The sequence below is a fragment of the Lytechinus variegatus genome, chromosome 8 (genome assembly GCF_018143015.1).
Source record: "Lytechinus variegatus isolate NC3 chromosome 8, Lvar_3.0, whole genome shotgun sequence".
Lineage (NCBI taxonomy): Eukaryota > Metazoa > Echinodermata > Echinoidea > Temnopleuroida > Toxopneustidae > Lytechinus > Lytechinus variegatus.
The window spans coordinates 10,680,859-10,700,563 of record NC_054747.1 but is presented as its reverse complement, the minus strand read 5'-3'; the positions used below and the strand labels follow the sequence as shown (position 1 = coordinate 10,700,563).

Here is a 19,705-nt window from a genome sequence, read left to right as displayed (position 1 = left end):
CCCACGATCAATTGGGCAAAGCAAATTTTCGGAGTATTTCATTTCATGTCTATTTCGAACAATAAAATATGGATTTTTTTTTAAATCCTTTCTCGAACCATTGATAGGATGTTACAGGATGTCAGAAGAGTGCAGTGAACGGGTACCAGTCTGAAGGGAAATCCCCTCTGTGCCATGTGCAGTCTGATGTGGAGGGTCAGTTTGTGTTTCCCAGTCTGGGCAGTGGCGAGTATAGAGTGGTGAGTATACACTGTATGCTTGTTATCCATCGCACATTAGTATGGTATTCAGAGCGGAAAAATCGTGCCATTCTCCTTTGCTGAAATAAGGATTTGCCATTTTTTTTTGGGGGGGGAGGATGTGTTTTATTTTCTTTGCAGTTTCATTAGGGCCATTGAAACTAGCTATTGCTGCTTTACAAAGTCTAGGATTGACTTGCTTTTGGGTAATATACATGTAGAAGTAGATAGTACATGTATATAGCAATTAAGTTGTTCAAATTTGTGAACGTGGAGGGGGTGAAAAGGGTTCAGTCGATCAAAGAATTACATTGTTAATTAATTTGTATGACATATTAATTTATTTGTATGCAGCGTTCTCGCCAGAAAAAAATTCACCCATGTCGGGGACTTGTGCTGCCACTCCTGGGGTGGGGGCGGAGTGCGGAAGCGACGGCCTTTTCATCAAGTAGAGACGCTAAGGAAGCTCCATTGTGGCATATTTTTAAGCCCACACAAATGCACATAAATGCACAGATAATTGCCGTTCAGTAGGCTTGGGAGCCAGCGCCGAGTACTCGAGTCTACCCGATTCTCAATGCCAGAGTCGGGGAGTCGACTCTAATCTCAGGAGACTCGAGTACCAAGTGGCGGCGGTTCTGAGATAAAGGGGCTCGAGTCTTTGCCGTGCTCTCAATCATGGACAAGAATCGGCCCAAGCGTCGACTCCCAGCGCCGAATCCAAGCACTGAGATAGAAAAAACATGGAATTTGGAGCTGACAGAATCATTTACTTCGAGCAGAGGACAAACTTTCTCTGCTTGGAGCCTGCAGTGTATGCCGTGTGCATGCATGGTATGAGGATGCATCGTGTGTGTTGTGTGTATTTCTGTGACTGTACAAAGCCAGTAGAGAGCACGTGCGTTGCGTTAAGCAACACTTGTGATTGTATCATCAAAGTTAGTGTATTGGGATTTGTGTGTGACTTGTGTGAGAAGTTTTTTTTTTTTGGTTTTCATTCCAGAACCCCCCACCATCATTTGCTCGCTAGTCTTAAATGGGAGTCTTGTCATATTGGAATATTGACCAGAAGTTAATAAAACACATATTATTGTTCTGTCAGTAATGAAATTAGCGATTGAACTATGGATATTTTTCAGTCATATTTCCTTTAATCTTAGTCTTTTCATTCCAAACAATCATTTTTTTAATGATGTATTTCACCTTTATCCAGTTTGCCATTTTCTTAAGTGACTGAAAACAAAGACTAGTCCCTTCATTCAGGGACATCAACCCTCCGCGAGTTGTTTACATAACTTTCTTTGTCTCCGCTAGTATTGCACAATCTTGAGAAGCACATGTTTGGAAATCTGATATTCTTGCGGTGGGGGGGTTACAAGATTGCCGCCCTTTTCATTCTGTGTTGGGTTTGGCTGCTACATGGCCTCTGTGTTGAGAAATTAGGTCAGGGTAAATTTAATTGCAAAGAGAGGCTTTGGACGGCATTCATGATGGATAGTCTTTTTTTAAATGCATCATTTAAATAATTTCAACTTCACATTTGCAGGCTTGCAGGTATATTGTATGATAAAATTACTTTTCTCAGAATTGTACGAAAGTTCTACAAAAACTTTATCTTTTTACATTGTATTTGGACACGAATGCAGATCTTTCTTGACAAATAATGGGCTAAAAATACTAAACAGTAAACATACAGACCTCAAGTAAACCAAGTACCACACATTCAAACTTGGATTAAATCAAATCAGATATCAGTCAAGCACGGAAATCACTCACAGCACTAAAAATTATAAACAATCACTTCGAAGAAACAATTGCCAGGGTCAAACCACGGTCAAACATGTGCTTGCGTTGTGTCCTGTGTGTGTATGTTTGCAGTGAGTTGATCTTGTGATGATGGGGAGAGAATTTGTGTGTGTGGTTTTTATGTCTGCAGTGAGTTGGGTCATGGATGACTGGGAGAGAATGAAAGGACCAGGGAGTCGGGAGGAGAACCGTAGCGAGCAGCCGCGAGCTAGCTGGGCGCCTTGCCACTTTCCTAGCCGTTGTAGGCATGTAAGTGGTCTTAAGTTTGTGGGACTTCGGCGCAACCCGATAAATGAAGTTGATATCACTAAGATGAGTTCATGGAGTGTATTATTTTTTTCTGAATATTTCCATTTAATTTTTCCACGCATGTCGCTGAAATTTTACGCATGGTTCCACTTGGTCTCCATTTCCGCACGCATGGTGTTTGAACCATGCATATTATACACTGGCGAGAACGCTGTTTGTATGACCTATTTAAGTTTAAGGTTTAGGTTTAATGTATGATTGAAATTAGGTTTAACATATTATATTGTAATTTAATACATTTTGTAAAGAGTATTATGTGCTTTATCAATTTCAAATATCATTATTACTTTCTTATTTGAGAATTAAATCTATGCATTGATGAACTAATCAGTTAATCATATGTTCAATACTGATAAGTTATTTTGACAATTATTCACCCACAGTTTTGGTTTTTGTAAGTCTGCTTATTGACCTTGTATTCCCTTGTTTTTCATTGCGTTGTATTTCCTTTGCTTTCAGGCAATACATAGCTGAACGCAAGCCCAGAATGCAAAGCTATAATCCTGTCCATCACAAATCTTTTCTGTGTCAACTAGGTTTGACCAGTGTTTAGGCTCAGTTGGTAGAACTAAGTGGGGGCATTGTGGTCTTGTGGTTCCGACTCTTGCCTTTCAAACAGAGGCTCGTGAGTTCGACTCCTAGCCATGGTGTGTTTTCTTTCAGCAAGAAATTTATCCACACTGTGCTGCACTCGACCCAGGTGAGGTAAATGGGTACCGGCAGGAAGTAATTCCTTAAAAAGATGTGCACACCAGAATCTGTAGACTAGCTTAGCCTGGGTAATATAGGAGCGCCTTGAGCACCTAGCAAGATGGATACGTTGGCTATACAAATCCAATATTATTTATTTTTTTAGAATGTCCGTCTCACAACCGAGAAATCAGGGTTTCAAACCCCAGCCGCGTCAGACCAAAAGACTTGAAAAGATGAGGTTGCTGCTACCCTGTTTGCATTCACCGATTCAAGAAATAGTGCTACGTCGATCTGGTGCTGCACAGCGGCTGCCTAGGCCCACGATCAATTGGGCAAAACAAATTTCTGAGTATTTCTATTGCAGATTTCTATTTTGAACAATAAAATATTGATATTCATTGTCATTCTTCTAGGTACCTTTCTACAAAGGCGAACACACAACCTTCGATGTGGTTCCTGCGTCCCTTCAGTTTACTGTTGAGCACAACACTGTCCAGCTTCCGGTAAGTATAGCATACCATTCACAGAGCTGCTAACCATTACTTTTTTGCCGTAATCATTACTGTTTTTCAACCAAATAATGAGTTATGTTTTTTACTCACTAAGTATGTTTTTTAATAAAATATAGGAAATTATGTTTTATTGGAAGGATTCATCACCATGTGTCTATTTCATAAAAATATAATAATCATAGGCAATTGCATGAATTTAATTTCAGTTAACTAGACCAAGGTCACTGGTCATTTGGGGTCAGTATTATAAAACGTAAGTTTTGTTGGGATCACAAAATATAATATCTTATTCCGGGGGTTGGCATGTGGGTTCATGTTGACAAACTCCCCCCCCCCCCCCCCCGGCCATTTGGCCTCCCTAAATACCCAGGGCTAGATAGGGTTAATTTGATTTGATTGCAGTTTTGATACTAGTACCAATATACATTCAGTAATTACATGTACATTAGCAGTATTTTCTTGGATTTACGGACTTTAATGTATTTTCTCTATTACCCAGACCGTGTTCCAAGTAGCAGGTTTCTATAGCTCTTGGTGATGCTTTGTATCAATTCGACTTTAATGTGATAGCATTTTGTGTCATTTGATTGCAATTCAATATGATTTCCTAAACTGGAATCAGTAATTTCATTACGCTTGATTTCACAAACTGTATTCCAAGTTGCAGGGTTCTCCATTTCTGAAGAGAACTATCATTTGATGGCATCTTAGTATGTCTCTTGATTGCACTTTGAATTGATTACATACATTGCATTCAGTGATTACATTACTCTTGATTTCACATGCTGTATTCCAAGTTGCAGGTTTCTTCATCTCTGAAGATTACTATCACTTGATAACAAATAGGGTGTCTTTTGATTAGTTTTTCAGTTGATTACCAACTCAGCATTTAATTATTACATTACCCTTGATTTCACAGACTATTTTCCAAGTTTCATGGTTCTTTATTTCTGAAGAGTACTATCATTTGATAGCATCTTAGTATGTCTTTTGATTGCACTTTGAATTGATTACCAACACAGCATTCAGTAATAGCATTACTCTTGATTTCACATGCTGTATTCCAAGTTGCAGGGTTCTCTATTTCAGGAAAGTGCTATCATTTGATAGCATCATAATATGTCTTTTGATAGCACTTTGAATTGATTACCAACATAGCTTTTACATTACTCTTGATTTCACATTCTGTATTTCAAGTTGCAGGGTTCTCCATCTCAGGAAATAGTTATCATTTGATAGTATTTTGTGTCATTTGATTGCACTTTGAATTGATTACCAACATGCATTCAGTGATAACATTTATTTTCTTGATTTTCACAGACGGTATTTCAAGTTGCAGGGTTCTCCATCACAGGGAGAGTGCTCTCAGTTGCAGGGGTAGGTAAAAGTTCAGATTTATGTTAATTTCGTTTGATTTAGATGAAAATAGAGTAATATGATATTTTAATCTTTTTGTTTGTATTCCAGTTTAGCTTTGAAAATCTGCAACAGAGCTTGTACCTTCAAGGTTTGCTCAAGAAAGTAAATTAGATTTGAAATTCTATCATTATACAAGTTAGGTAGAGGTTTTATTTTTTAGGCTAAAAAATGTTTCCATTGACATATTCCAGAATGAGGTAGGATGAATCAAGTGCTCAAAGGAATTATATTTTAACCCTAAAAAGACTGAGCTATTTCGACGCCTAAGAAGCTGAATCAGCCCCCCCTTATGATCTCGGCCGTCGATCGCGCAATTGCGACGAAAATTGGCTCATATGTTACCCATGGCATTATCTACAAAACTATAACATCAAATTCTGCAAAAAGTCTTGTGTCTCATTAATTATGCTAATTTATGCTTAAATCATAAGTGTGCTCTAATTAATAAAATAATGCCCCTGAAATGCAAATTTTTGTTTCACATACTGTAGATAGGCATCTGATCAAATTTATTTTGATAAAAAAATTTCAACATCACATTTATTTTCTCATGTATACTATTGTTTTCTAAATTTCTTATGTATTTCTTTGTTTTTCAACTTTTTGTTTTTTTTATTGTTTTTTATATGGAAATTGTCGGGGACATTATTTTGACCATAAAAAAGATAAAATTAATTTATTTTAAGCAGTAAAAGGAAAAATAATGATACATTTATGAATTTTGGCTAAAAACACTATTTGCATTGGATTTGTACACAAATTCACATTTTTGAGTAATTTTTGGTCTGCATGCACTTACGAAATGTTGCGTAATTTCGGAACCGCTTACCCGGGGGTCACAATTTTGGTCTCAAAAGTTGCGCGAGACTTGAAAGTAAAAGTCAGCGAGCGACGCGGTCAAAAAATTTTGTGCGGCAGATTTATCGCGAAAAATGTCAAGGGGGGGGCTGAATCAGCCCCACCCCCAGTCTTTTTAGGGTTAACAGTATTACATATGAACTAGAAAACAGAGACAAATCGTTGTCAGGAAGGTGCGACATATAGAGAGTCGGGAGTCAGATTAGATATTTCATGGGTTTGCCCCATGGCATGCTGTATGGAATAGCCCATATTCCTCCACCATCTCTTCTCATTACAGGGCAGCGGGGTCCAAGGTGCAAAGGTCAAAGTTCAGGGCAAGCCAGAGGTCGTGACCGGGCCCGATGGTACTTTCAGGATGGAGAAGATCAAGTCTGGAACCTACACACTGCAGGCCAGCAAGGAATATTTGACCTTTGATCCTTTGAATGTCAAGGTCACACCTAATACTCCTAGACTGCCTGATATAGTAGCCTCGAAGTAAGTACATTGTACTTAACCCTAAAACAGCGGGGGGGGGGCTTGAATCATCCCCTCGACATTTTCTACGACTATTTGTCCACACAATATTTGTTCGTACTGTGCCTTGTTATGCTGTTCGCAAACTGTTTCCCTTCAAATCTTCCTTGTGCATCTTTAAGACCATTTTTGCGAAAATCGGGCATACATTTCCGACGGTAGTAGGCCTTGTATACCTGCCTGCCATAGCGAAAATGACCATACAAAACAATTTTTATGTACAAAATCAGTGCAAATGTTGCTTTTTGTCCTTCTTGAAATAATGCCTGAAATTGAAAACTGTCTTATTTTCACAGTTGTTTGCAAGCATGTTACGAGCTCTTGTAGTGGAGAAGAATGTGTTTTTGATCAATATTAAAGCTTGTGTATAGTTTTGGTAAATCCACCAAAATGCACCTATCACTATTCCAATTCATTGCTAGCTAATATGAATGGATATGCCCTATAACAGTTATGATGTGGAGGATATGAAATGAAAATGTGTTTTACAGGATAAATTTTGCGATTTTACATGGAAATTTAACTTGATCGGGTAACCCGATCAAATTAAAATATCTGTGTGTTTTTTTCTTTCATTTAAATCCTATTCCAAATCATGAAATGGGCTGAAACTTTCAAGATATGTTCTTTGTCTGTAACTTTTGGATATCTAATCACTAAATTTATAAGATAAGTGCTTGAATGCCCATTTTTTAAATTTAAAACAAGCATCGCCAAGAGAGGGCGCTATATATCCAAGATTTGATTATTTGAAATTTTCTCAGAGAAGTGCAGTTGGAAAAATATGTAACGGTCTCTACGCTTCAGTTAGACTGTCATATTAGATGATATTCGATTATCAATCACATTATTGACCCTTTACCAAAGCTATACACAGGCTTTAAATGAAATTATAATATTACCCTCATTGAAATTTCGGTGCATTCTTGTAACAATTCATTTAGAATTAGTTGAGTTTTTGATAGAATCTGTGCTTTGATGATGATAATGGCCCGTATTCTGAAGTCGGGTTTAACTTAAACTCAGGTTTAAAGTTGTGGTTTAAGTATGGGAAGCCAAAAGTATCAGAATTGTTATTAAGTTGTATGTTTCTTATGTTTACTGTGCTCTTTCCTGATTCATCGATGGTAAAGATAATCATCTACTCTTACTTCCTACACAATTATGAATGATTTGAGAGCCGAATGAGCTGAAAGTATGATATCTCTACTGTTAGTGATTATGTAACAATTGGCTGTCCATACTTAAACCACAACTTGAAACCTGAGTTTAAGTTAAACCTGACTTCCGATTACGGGCCTATAAATTTACACAACCCTCATATTTATTTTCTCAGGTTTTGTGCATGCCATCATATAGAAACGACTCATTAAGAATTATCTGAGTTTTTCATTGAATCTGTATTATACTTGGATGATGATAATTATATATATTCACAAAAATCTTCTGTCACAGGTTCAGTGCCTGCGGTCGTGTAGAAACATCGGCTGGAGGCCAGAGGAAAGTCAGTCTAACTAAAGAGGGCAGCAAACAGCCTGAGATTGCTACGACAGACAAGGATGGAGCATTCTGCTTCACCGCCTCGCCAGGGGTATATGTGATGCAGGTGAGTCAATTTTATAGAGCTGGTGTGGCTCAGTGGATAAGTCTTTGGACTGTAAACCACAAGGTCTAGGGTTCAAATCCCACTTGCATCCTTTTGCAAGGCATTTATCTACATTTGCCACTCTCCATCCAGGTGCATTAGATGGGTACCTGGTAGGAGGAAATTCCTTGGATGCTTAATCATCCGATCAGAGTAGCTGTGCTGAAGCTGGGGTAAAAGTGGGCAGTGCTTAGAAATCAAATGGGAGTCACAAATTATCATGGCTTGAGTAGTTCATGAAGGAAAACTGAACAAAAAAGGGGTAAAGCCCCAGTCAGACATAAACGTGGGATTACCCTTCATATCCGGGATGGTCCGGGGAGAGATCCTTGTATACCCCTTGGGCATCCTTAGAGGTCTGTCGAAGTCAGTGTAGTTTGGTGAACTTCCAGGAGGCAAGCACAGCAGTTTTGGGGAGGTCGAAAACATCCGGCATCATCCTATGAGTGCCATGTTGATAGAGCAATCTTGGGAGGTCCGTATAGCTGCCGTACTGGTCCGTGTAGATACCCTGATTATCTGTGTAGATGCTGTGTGTACAGTCATCAAAGCTCAATCCGAGGCAAACCTTTCCCAGACCTCTCCGGATCATGCCGGCATTGCCGTGTAGATCCTTGAGGGTCCGTGTTCATAAGTCACCGGAGCTTTAAAAATTATCCCGGCTTGAGTAGCTCATAAAAAATAATAAGAGAAAAAAAAAGAAATAAAAAAAGGAACCAAAAAAATGGGCACCTGACATACAATAGGCAGGGCGCGACAAATTTAATTGCCCGCTTGTCAGGGGCAAGGGAAATGACGTGCGGGCAAGCAATTCTCAAAGTCAATTGCCGGATCGGGCAAGTGGTCGTTTTGGAAAAATATATCAGTAGACCCTCTAAATTTCAATATCTTTTGGATAATTGCAGCTATCTCTCATATTTTGTCAAACCAGTAAAAAAATTCAGTGGAAACTGATGTAAAATCAGCGCCAATTACCAATAATTTATCGCCAGGTACCTCGTTCCAAAAACCGTGCCATTGCATCTTACGTTCTATGTGTGCAATGACTGCGCATGCGCTACTATCTTGCGCAATTTGCTGATGCAAACCCCCCCCCACATAAAAAAACCCCACCAAAAGTGGCTAAAATTTCTTATTTTGCAAAAATCCATGAATTGGCCATCTGTTTTCCATATTACCTTGAAATTCTTTTGATTTAGTTGGAAACTACCGAAAAAAGGAAGAATATTCAGCTCTTTTTTTTGTAGAGGCCTGAAAAGGTTTATTTTATGGCATTGTCTAAAAGATCTTGAGCAGAACAATAAAATATGGAATGACTCTAGTTGCAAGATTAAACATTACCCCTCCCCCTTCTTTCTTCCAGCCCTTGATGTCTGATGCAGAGAAGTCTGCTGGTCTACGTATCAATCCAGAAAATCAGAAGATCACCATTGTTTCTACCCCCGTCCTTGATATCAACTTCTCTCAGTTCAAAGCAACACTCCGTGGATCAATCAAATGTCTTGGTAAGTCAGCAGGATATTCCACCTTTTTTTCATGTTAAAGGGATGGTCCTGGCTGGAGATATTTATATCTCAATAAATAAAGTGAAATTCACAAAGCAAAGTGCTAAAAATTTGATTAAAATCGGATAATGAATAACAAAGTTATTGAATTTGAAAGATTTCCATTATTCCGGTGAAATAGTTCTAGGCATGTCTGTATGAATATTCATTAGGTGGGCTGGTGATGTCATATCCCCACTTGTTCTTTTATATTTTATTATATGAAATCAGGTTTATTCAACATTTTTCTACCAAGAACTAAAACAATTAGATTGACAACTGATTAAGTGCATTAGTTATTTATTGCCACAACTTATTTCATCATAATGGAGACACATCATTTACACAAGTATAAAATAATGAAGCATTTATGATTTCATGTAAAAACATAAGAAAAAGGAAAGTGGGGATGTGACATCATCAGACACCCTAATGAATTTTCATGACCATGTGCATAACTGTTTTCACAAAATATTGATCAACTTTAAAGTTCAATAACTTTCTTACATTTATTTGTTATCCGATTTTGATTTTACTCTATTTATTTAAATATAAATATTTTCAGCCTGGACCATCCCTTTAAGGTAATATCCAGGAGTTGCCGCAAACAATTATTTCAGGAGAAAGTCTTTTAAATCAAGGTTAATTGTCAAAATATTATTATCATACATCTATATCTGGTACATTAATGTTAACTTATCTTTGTAAAATCATGAAATCTTAGCTCTCAAAATCTATAATTCTGATGATCACTAACACAGTCTACGAGACTGTGCTCCTTTCTTTCTCTGAGATGTATGTGGAGTGTAACAGACTGCTCCTTTCTTTCTCTCCGATGTATGTGGAGTCTAACAGACTGAACTCCTTTCTTTCTCTTAGATGTATGTGGTACTCTACAGGTTATGGTGGAATCTAAGGATGGCAGAGGGTTCAAGAAACCAGTTCCCGTTTCTCAACAAACCAAGCAAGCTGCGTTCATCATCAAGGACATCCTCCCGGGAAAATATTCAAGTGAGTAAAGCAAGCTGAGATGATAATCAATGTACACGGCTCTGTTGCTTCAAGTATCAAGAATATTTTTACTGTTATAGGTGTGGAGTGTTGTGGCCCAGTGGATTAGTCTCCGGACTTTGAAACAGAGGGTCGTGGGTTCGAATCCCAGCCATGGCGTAATTTCCTTCAGCAAGAAATTTATCCACATTGTGCTGCACTCGACCCAGGTGAGATGAATGGGTACCCGGTAGGATTTTTCCTTGAACGCTTTAGCGCCTATTAATATGGCGGCTCAGCTACAGCCGGGGTAATAATATACCAAGTATCAAAGCGCAGTTGAGTATATGCACATAGTAACTGCACTATATAAATGGAAATATTATTTTATAGGCATGATTAGGAAGGAATTCCATATCCCCCACCCAAAATGACTAAAGATTGTCAAGCCTTCCAGTTTGTTCACTGTATATTTCTCTATTGATTTTTTTTTAGTGTTTCCTACCTTGCGTGGGGACTTAGACACACCTCGTTGTAACTGTAGTCAAGACCTCTATCTGCTGCGCTACTGAGAAGCGCTGATACCAGAATAGGTCTTTTAGTGATCATGACCCGATAGTCTATACTCCCAGACTCTTTGCTGACTAAATAAACCAATATCTATGGATAATGACACGCACTAGGTCCTGCTTAAAATTTGACAGAATAAAGCTGTTTTTTTGGTACGTGTTTTCACATCCCCATCATATATGTTTGGGCTAGATATATTATTTTGAATCTTTTCCATTTTTTTATTTTCAATTTTAGTGGGGGGGGGGTGCATATGGAACTCATGCCCATGATTCTGGTCAATCATTGAGAGTGTTATCCTGTATTCATGATGAAAAGAAGAATGTTGTGTTTTGTTGAAGTAGATTTGTGAAAATAAAGCTAGTTGTTTGTTACGTCTGCACAATGAAGAGATATGATATTCAAAGATGCCCAGCAGTCCTAAAATTGGCTGAAATCCTACCTAGGATATAGAAACAATATAGAGATGCGTAGTTATAGAATTTTATATACAGCAGAGTTTTAAAGCCTTTAGAGCACTCCTGTCTTTCCTCAATTGCTTGTGGTCAATTGGTTATGGTATCAGGTCAGAGCTTTGCACAGCACTTATCATATTGGCATGGGTTAAAAGCCCACCTTTGATGGCCGGTATAAATAATAATTTTTTTCAGATGTAAAATTGATAACATTTATTCCATTCAAATAAAGCCCAACAATAGTAAATTTCGGCAATAAAAACATGAAAGAATAACTTTATATTCACTTGGTTTGGCAGCCGGGCATCATAACAATTTTAGCCAAAATCATTTCTGTCGAGCATTGTGGCCCAGTGGATTATTCTCTAGACTTTAAAACAGAGGGTCGTGGGTTTGAATCCCAGCCAAGGTGTAATTTTCTTCAGCGAAAGAGTGATCCACATTGTGCTGCACTTGAGCCAGGTGAGGTGAATGGGTACCTAGAAGGAATTTATTCAATGAAATACTTGAGCAGGTACAGTAGCTCGCCTAAAGCCAGGGTAATTATCTATTTACTTCTGATAGAGGTATTAGGAGCTATATAAATGAAAATGAAATGAAAATCCGTATTTCATTTTTCAAAACAGGCATGAAATACTCCATAAATTTGCTTTGCCAAATTGATCATTGGCAAGTATAATAATTAAAAGTATAATATTAGCAAGTATAATAATTATTAGGTTTTAAAAACTTTTCATCATTCCCAGTCAGTGTGGTCCAAACCAACTGGTGCTGGACGAAGTCTTCTCTTGATGTGGAAGTAATAGACCAAGACATAGGAGGACTGGAGTTCCAGCAGAATGGCTATGTTCTTCACTGTCATGTCTCTCACCATATTGAATTGGTAAGAAGGGTTTAGTCCCCCCCCCTTCCCCCTTGGGCCTTCTGGCCCCCCCCCCCCATTCTCAGGGTTCCCACAGGCATGGAAAATCCTGGAAAAATTTGTGGTCATGGAAAGTCAGGGAATTTAGAAAATTTGTGAAAAGTCATGGAATTGCATTTACCTCTTGGCTATGGCAGCTTTGTCTCGCATCTCTCATACTCTGTGACCATACATGTACTCTGCTATTATAATTGGTGTTCATGATTTCCATTTTTCCCAGTTTGGGACATGCCGAATTCTACATAACTCCCGGGACGTCACGGGAAGTCATGGAAAGCAGCAATCTAGTCACGGAAAAGTCGTGGAGTTCTGTTTTCAAATTTCTTGTGGGAACCCTGCATTCTCTCCTGCCTCTTCCTCTTCCCTTACCCCCACCCACTCTTTCTTCCCCTTCACCCTTTTCAGCTACCTCCTTTTTCTCCCCACCCCCCACTCTCTTCCCTACGGAGCTCTCCCCTCTCCCCTTTAAGTCATTCATAACTTGCAAACATCTTTGTGAAACAGGTACACCCATTGAAAAAAACATGTGCATTGGCATTCGATCATCACTCTGGGTGCTGCAAGAAAATATTTGCAGTCAAATGCAAATATTCTGTTGCAAATTTACAATTGATACATCAATTTCAACTATAGCAATCAGATTACACTCCTTGTTTCATGGAGCACATCAGCAATCCTCATGAATTTGCAGTTCCTTGCAAGACATATGATTGATTTAGGAATCCAAAATAGACTTGCAATTGATTGTAAGTTTCTTGCAGTGCCCCATTAAAGACAACCTCACTCTTTGTAAAACATCCCATCCATTATTCATTATGATTTTTCTCTTTCAGCTTAAAGTGCTGGATTTTTCTCTATCAACAGGAGTCCATTCACACTACAGAACTTACAAACATCTATGTGAAACACTTATTAAGTAAATGTATGCATTGGTGTTTAATCTTTAATCTATTTCACACTTAACTTTTTTCAAACACCCCCAGTATTATTTATTATTATTATTTCTTTCAGCTTTATGCTCTGGACTCATCTCCTTCTTACAAGGGTTCATTCACACTGAAGAAAGGACCAAACCAATTCTGCTTGGAGAAACCGGGCTCCTACAAACTCAGCCCGAAATCTTGTCATCAGTTTGAGAAAGCGGAGTATGCCTTCCAAACGTAAGCATTAAAGATGCACTCTGGTTATGGTATCAACAGAAATTAAATTCTTCACAGAATTGTAAAAATTATAAGAAAATGATGATTTGTGGGGGCATCGTGGTATAAAGGTTAGGACTCTCGTCTTTCAATCTGAGGGACGTCGGTTTGATTCCATGCCATGCCGTGTTTTCCTTCAGCAAGAAATTTACCCACATTGTGCTGCACTCAATCCAGGTGAGGTAGGTGGGTACCGGCAGGAAGTAATTCCTCAAAAAGCTGTGAGCACCGGAATTGTTAGACTAGCTAAGCTGGGGTAATATAGGAGCGCCTTGAGCACCTAACAAGGTGGATACGTGTGCTATACAAATCCTATATCATAATTATTATTTATTATGATGAAAATCTGACATTTATTGGGATATAAAATTCATTTTGTTGAACAATTTTCAGGAAAATGTATAATTGTAGAGTAATGAACGAAGGCGATTATAATAGAAGTGCACCTCGGGATATATTATTTCTGGGTAGATGGTGCTGTATAAATGCCTATATTGTAATTACTGACGTCAATGTTTCTTTTTGTTCTTTTAGGTCTGCACCTAACATGTTGACGCTAACAGCTCTCAAACACCAGATACATGCTGAGATTACAACAACCCAACCTGTCATGGATGTTACAGTCGCAATCAGGTAAAATGGCTGATTTATTACCACATGAGAAACCACATGGGAGGAGGGGGGAGATGAGGACATGTAAACTTTTTCAGAAAAAAACTCTACAGCGAGGAGGCAAAGCGACCGAGCTTGTCATTGGGGTGCTTTTTCATTTTGTAACATGAAATTGAAGGATTTCTGCATACTTTTGGTGAATTTTTTGGAAATTTTTCAAGAGAAAAATGTAAGTTTTTTTTTTTTTTGGGGGGGGGTCCCCTCCCCCTGTGTACAGTCATTCATGGCACCTATGTCCTCTCGACATACCTCACTAGCACCAACTGCCATGAATGGATCGACTGACACACGTGCCTTTTGCAGCACCCGTCACTTCATCTGTCCACATCAGGGGAAAAAATCACATGGGGGCTTGGGGCAATTCCACTCCCAAAATGCTCAAAAGAGCCCCCCCCCCCCCCCCCAGAAAAAAGAATCCCATTCACTTCAATGTTTAAGCTTATCCAATGTTGCAGATATAGGCAACTGGTTGAGAAAAGTAGCTCCCCCCAATATTATTTTTGGCCTGGCCTGCATTTTCTCACAAATTACTACATGTATTTCTAACAGGGGTGTGAGAGTTCAGCTATTTAGCTGATTTCAGCTATATTTGTTCTTAATTGTCAGCTTATTTCAGCATTCTTTGTTTTTTTGTCTGTACAAAAGTATAGGAGCTTTTGCAATTTCAGCTATTTTAATTTGTTCTTGCTCACACCCCTGTTCTAAATATGCATGGATCATCTCCTAATAACATTTCAATTTTTCTTCTGAATAGCTCTGGAGGTAAATTGGAACAGACAGTCAAACTAGGACCTCTAAAATCAAGACAACAGCTGGAGCAAGAGTCTAAACCCCCTGCAAAAAAGACCGGCAATGAAACGGCCGAGAAAAAGTCTGCACCTCAACTGGCGGGACCTCAGGCTTATGATGTCAGCCACTGGGCCGGGTGAGTCCTTAATCTCTTAACAACCAGGGCGTTTTTCATGTATTTATTCAGACTTGAAATAAATACTGCAGCCTCCACATAGATAGGGGGCGGCATCGTGGTCTGGAGGTTACGACTCTTGTCTTTCAATCCAAGGGACGTGGGTTTGATTACCAACCATGGCGTTTTTTTCCTCAGCAAGAAATTATCCACATTGTGCTGCACTCAACCCAGGTGGGTGTTTCATAAAGCTGTTCGTAAGTTAAGAGCGACTTTAAGAACGACTGGTGATCATTTCTTGTGGTAATTGGTATATACCAAAATGTTAATTGGCAATGGTTTAGTGCGTAAGAAAGGATCACCAGTCATTCTTAAAGTCGTTCTTAACTTATGAACAGCTTTATGAAACGGCCCCCAGGTGAGGTGAGTGGGTACCCAGTAGGAAGATTGTCCTTGAATGATTGAGCGCCTATATGGTGGCTCGGCTACAGGTGGGGTAATAATATAATACCAAATGTTAAGCGCCATAGTAGCTGTGCTATACACAGACCTGCCAACCAGTACGTTTTAGGCGTATTTAGTACGCTTTTGCAACCAAAATACGGCAGTACGTTTTTTCTTTAAAAAATAGGTTTTTTGTAAAAAAAAAATTACGATTTTTTTTTTTTAAATCATAATTTATTGAGAAAAATCATCTCTATAATACCGTCGATATTATTATTAATAGATTATTTGCTACCTCTCTCTCGAAAATGCATGACCAGATAAAGGAATGTCTGTGGATGTGATTCAATTCAATTGGACTACATTACTGCCTTGAGCTTTCACAGTGTCTCAACAATGTGAATTCAACAAGCAACAACAAAAAACCTTGAACATGGCAAATACCCCTGACTGTGAGAACTCAGTTGGTACTAATGGTTAAACAAATTGTATAAAGTTCCTTACAAGACTTACAATCTTGACTCAAAGTTCTAAGTCAACACAAGTCACTGAACAGTGACAATGACAGTGACATGTAAGAATAATATGTTTTGTTAAAAACATTTTCTGTAGATTTCCTTTAGAAATGAGACAAGACTTTTAATCCTGGCACAAAGTTCGAAATCAACACAAATTCACTGAACAGTGACAATACAAGCAAGAACGTGTGAATACTGCCTTCCTTTCTTTCAACTCAGTGCACTTACTGCATTCATTCAATGCATGTATTTTGTAGAATGCACTTCCTCATTCATTTTGGAAAAAGCAATGGAAATCATTCAGTTTGAGTTCATATTTATATGTAACAAACATACACATTTTGAATGATGTTCAAGTTGTGAAGTTCCAAATAAGTTTTTTGTTCTACTGAAATAGACATCAAGCCATGATAATCAATTACAAATAAACTTTGTGAAATGCTGCTAAACTACATGTAAATGACAAGGCTGTTTTTATTTTAGATGATATAATTTAGTATTTTAGTCACAGCTAAAATAACTATCACATTTAGGATAATGATAATGATGACAATTATGATGATAATAATAGTAATTGTAATAATAATAATATACAAATATACCAGGCTTTGAGTAAATATAGCGGGAAGTATTTATCTGAGGTTGGACTGGCATTACTATTTTTCATGAAGGGCGAAGCCCCGAGGGAAAAATAGTAATTTTGCCAGTACAACCAAGGATGTATTATTCCCTCTATACTTTCGAAATAAGGGACTGGTATATTTGTTTTGTATCCTACTTTGATAAGTTTGACCAATAGATCTAGTTCTTTACTCGTAGTCCATCATTTTTTAAACTGAACAAAGATAACCCGCTGCGTTGACTGACCTACTTTTCCTGAAGACACGCGCTCAGCGCGCGGAACGCGTATTAGTGCTTGCGCCGTCATGATCTGTGACTTCAATGATGGAATAGTGGACTATTCCATCATTGACGTCACGGAATAGCAATCTTTCTTCAGTGGGCGTTTCATTTTCAACATCATCACAAATTAGTGAGAATATATTTGGTCACATGATGCTATTTAAAGATAAATGCCAGTTGTAACAATTTCAAATGAGTTCGTACAGAATCCAATGAAATGACCATCAAAGTGTCTGTTTGTATGAATAAAAATTATGTGCCAAAGGATTCTGGAAGTAATTGTGTAATTGCTGAGAATTAAGCACAGGATTTGGGTCAAGTGTCGGGCTGACATTCAAAGCAATAATAATACACTGTCCCACCTGCGCTTATCTGTGTTGGTGATCTTCAGTGTGAACATTTTTCAGCGTATATTTCAAGATTTCAAGTTCAGTTTATGTAACTGTATCAGATATAGATCCTTGATGATATAGTGACAATTAAAGCTTGGTTTTACACACTTTCTCGTGGAATCAGTGTTTACTGCAACTACATGTACTTTCATTTAATCTTGAACCAATCAGCATTAATTTATGTGGGATATGATAGTAATAATATGATAATAGTAATAACAATAATAATAATAGTAATAATAATAAAATAATAATAATGTTTTTAATATTAATGATAATTTGTCATTACCCAAAGTAGCCACTTCAGTTCCACAAGTGTTCACTTTATGGGATACCCATTCACACTGTTATTTGTTTGTGTATTATAATTGGGCTTGGTTTAATTTTTTTTCAATCAAACAGAAATGGAGAAGTATTGGAGATAGTGCCCTCTTCAGGCGAGTTCTTGTTCTATCCATCAACAGTGAAAGTAACAGTGGAATCAGGTAAGAATTCACATTAAGGTCAAGTCCACACCAGGTGAATGCTGACTTGAATAAATAGAGAAAAATCAAACTAGCATAATGCTGAAAATTTCATCAAAATCGGATGTAAAATAAGAAAGCTATGACATTTTAAAGTTTCGCTTATTTTTCACAAAAAAGTGATATGCACCACTTGGTGACTCAGTCGATGATGTCCATCACTCACTACATGTATTTCTTTTGTTTTTTTATTGTTTGAATTATACAATAATTTATTCTTTATCGATTTGACAATAAGGACAAACTTGACTGAACCATATAGTATAAAGCAATGCTAATTCCACATGTTCAGGAGGAATTGATTATTGTATCACTTGACAATGAGGAGAAAAATAGAATATTTCATATTTCACATAAATACAAAAGAAATAGTGAGTGGATGATGTAATAGTCTCCTCATATGCATACCAGCCAGGATGTGCATATATAATTGTTTTGTGAAATTAAGCGAAACTTTAAAATGTCATAACTTTCTTATTTTACATCCGATTTTGATGAAATTTTCAGTGTTATGCTTGTTGGATTTTTCTCTTTTCATTCAAATCAATTTTTGTTGGGGTGAACTTGTCCTTTAATAATAATGATAGTATGTAGCATTTATGAGGCGCTGATTATCTAGTTGGCTATTCAATGGCGCTCTATATATTACCCCTGCTGTAGCTCCAGCTGCTAAAGGGGCTTGGTGTTTCCAAAGAAATAATCCTGCCGGGTAACCATTCACCTCACCTGGGTTGAGTGTAGCACACTGTGGATAAATTTCTTGCTGAAGACAAACACGCCATGGTTGAGATTCAGACACATTTGTTGCTCTATTTTAGAGACAATTCCAAGTAATCACTAGATCACGACAAATACCATAAAAAGATTAAAATTGTAGAAAGAATTCGCAGCGTAGCTCAATTAAATATTTATTATTGACAATTTAGTGCATTAGAATCTATCGTCAGTCATTCTCAAAGTCACCCCTAACTTACAAACAGCTTTATGAAACACCCACCTGGTTTTGTACCATGCTACAAATGAAACATTTGAGCCGTAGTATCTCCCTTAACCCTAATAAGATGGGGGGGCTGATTTAGCCCCCCCCCCTCCGGGACATTTTTCGCGATTAATCAGCCAAGTCACTTGCTGACTTCTTAGTTTCAAGTCTTGCACAACTTTTGAGACCAGAATTGTAACCCCCCGGGTATGCCTGTGAAATTACACAACATTTCGTAAGTGTATGCAGACCCCAAATTGCTCAAAAGCATGAATTTGTGTACAAATCCAATGCACATTGTGATTTTAGCCAAAATTCATAAATGTATCATGATTTTTCCTTGTACTTATTAAAATATAAATTTATCTTGTTAAGAGTCTCAATAAAGTGCCCCAAAAATTTCCAATGAAAAAACAATTAAAACAAAGTTGAAAAGCAAAGAAATACATAGGCATTTTGAAAACAATAAAATACATAAGAAAATAAATGTGGTGTTGAAAGTTTTTAAATACATTTGATCAGATTTCTGTAAGAGTATGAAAAAAATAGGAATTTATTTTTAGGGGCATTATTTTATTAATTGGAGCAAACTTTTGAGTATTGGAGCAAACTTTTGAGTTTATGCATAAATTAGCATAATGAGCAATGAGATTTTTCGCAGAATTTGATTACTTTTGTAGATTATGCCA

The 19,705-nt window shown here is 37.6% G+C and overlaps 1 protein-coding gene across 1 annotated transcript in view; it reads left to right on the top strand.

The window, feature by feature from the left end:
• The window catches only part of LOC121420638 (nodal modulator 1-like), a 59,312-nt gene that overhangs the window by 14,403 nt on the left and 25,204 nt on the right, over positions 1–19,705 (top strand). The window contains exons 7-18 of the mRNA XM_041615302.1: positions 108–239; positions 3,461–3,550; positions 4,880–4,936; positions 6,117–6,316; positions 7,811–7,961; positions 9,364–9,505; positions 10,424–10,555; positions 12,306–12,442; positions 13,451–13,641; positions 14,215–14,313; positions 15,107–15,277; positions 17,916–17,998. Coding sequence (XP_041471236.1) covers positions 108–239; positions 3,461–3,550; positions 4,880–4,936; positions 6,117–6,316; positions 7,811–7,961; positions 9,364–9,505; positions 10,424–10,555; positions 12,306–12,442; positions 13,451–13,641; positions 14,215–14,313; positions 15,107–15,277; positions 17,916–17,998 — 1,585 coding nt within the window. The remainder of the gene's footprint in view (positions 1–107; positions 240–3,460; positions 3,551–4,879; positions 4,937–6,116; positions 6,317–7,810; positions 7,962–9,363; positions 9,506–10,423; positions 10,556–12,305; positions 12,443–13,450; positions 13,642–14,214; positions 14,314–15,106; positions 15,278–17,915; positions 17,999–19,705) is intronic.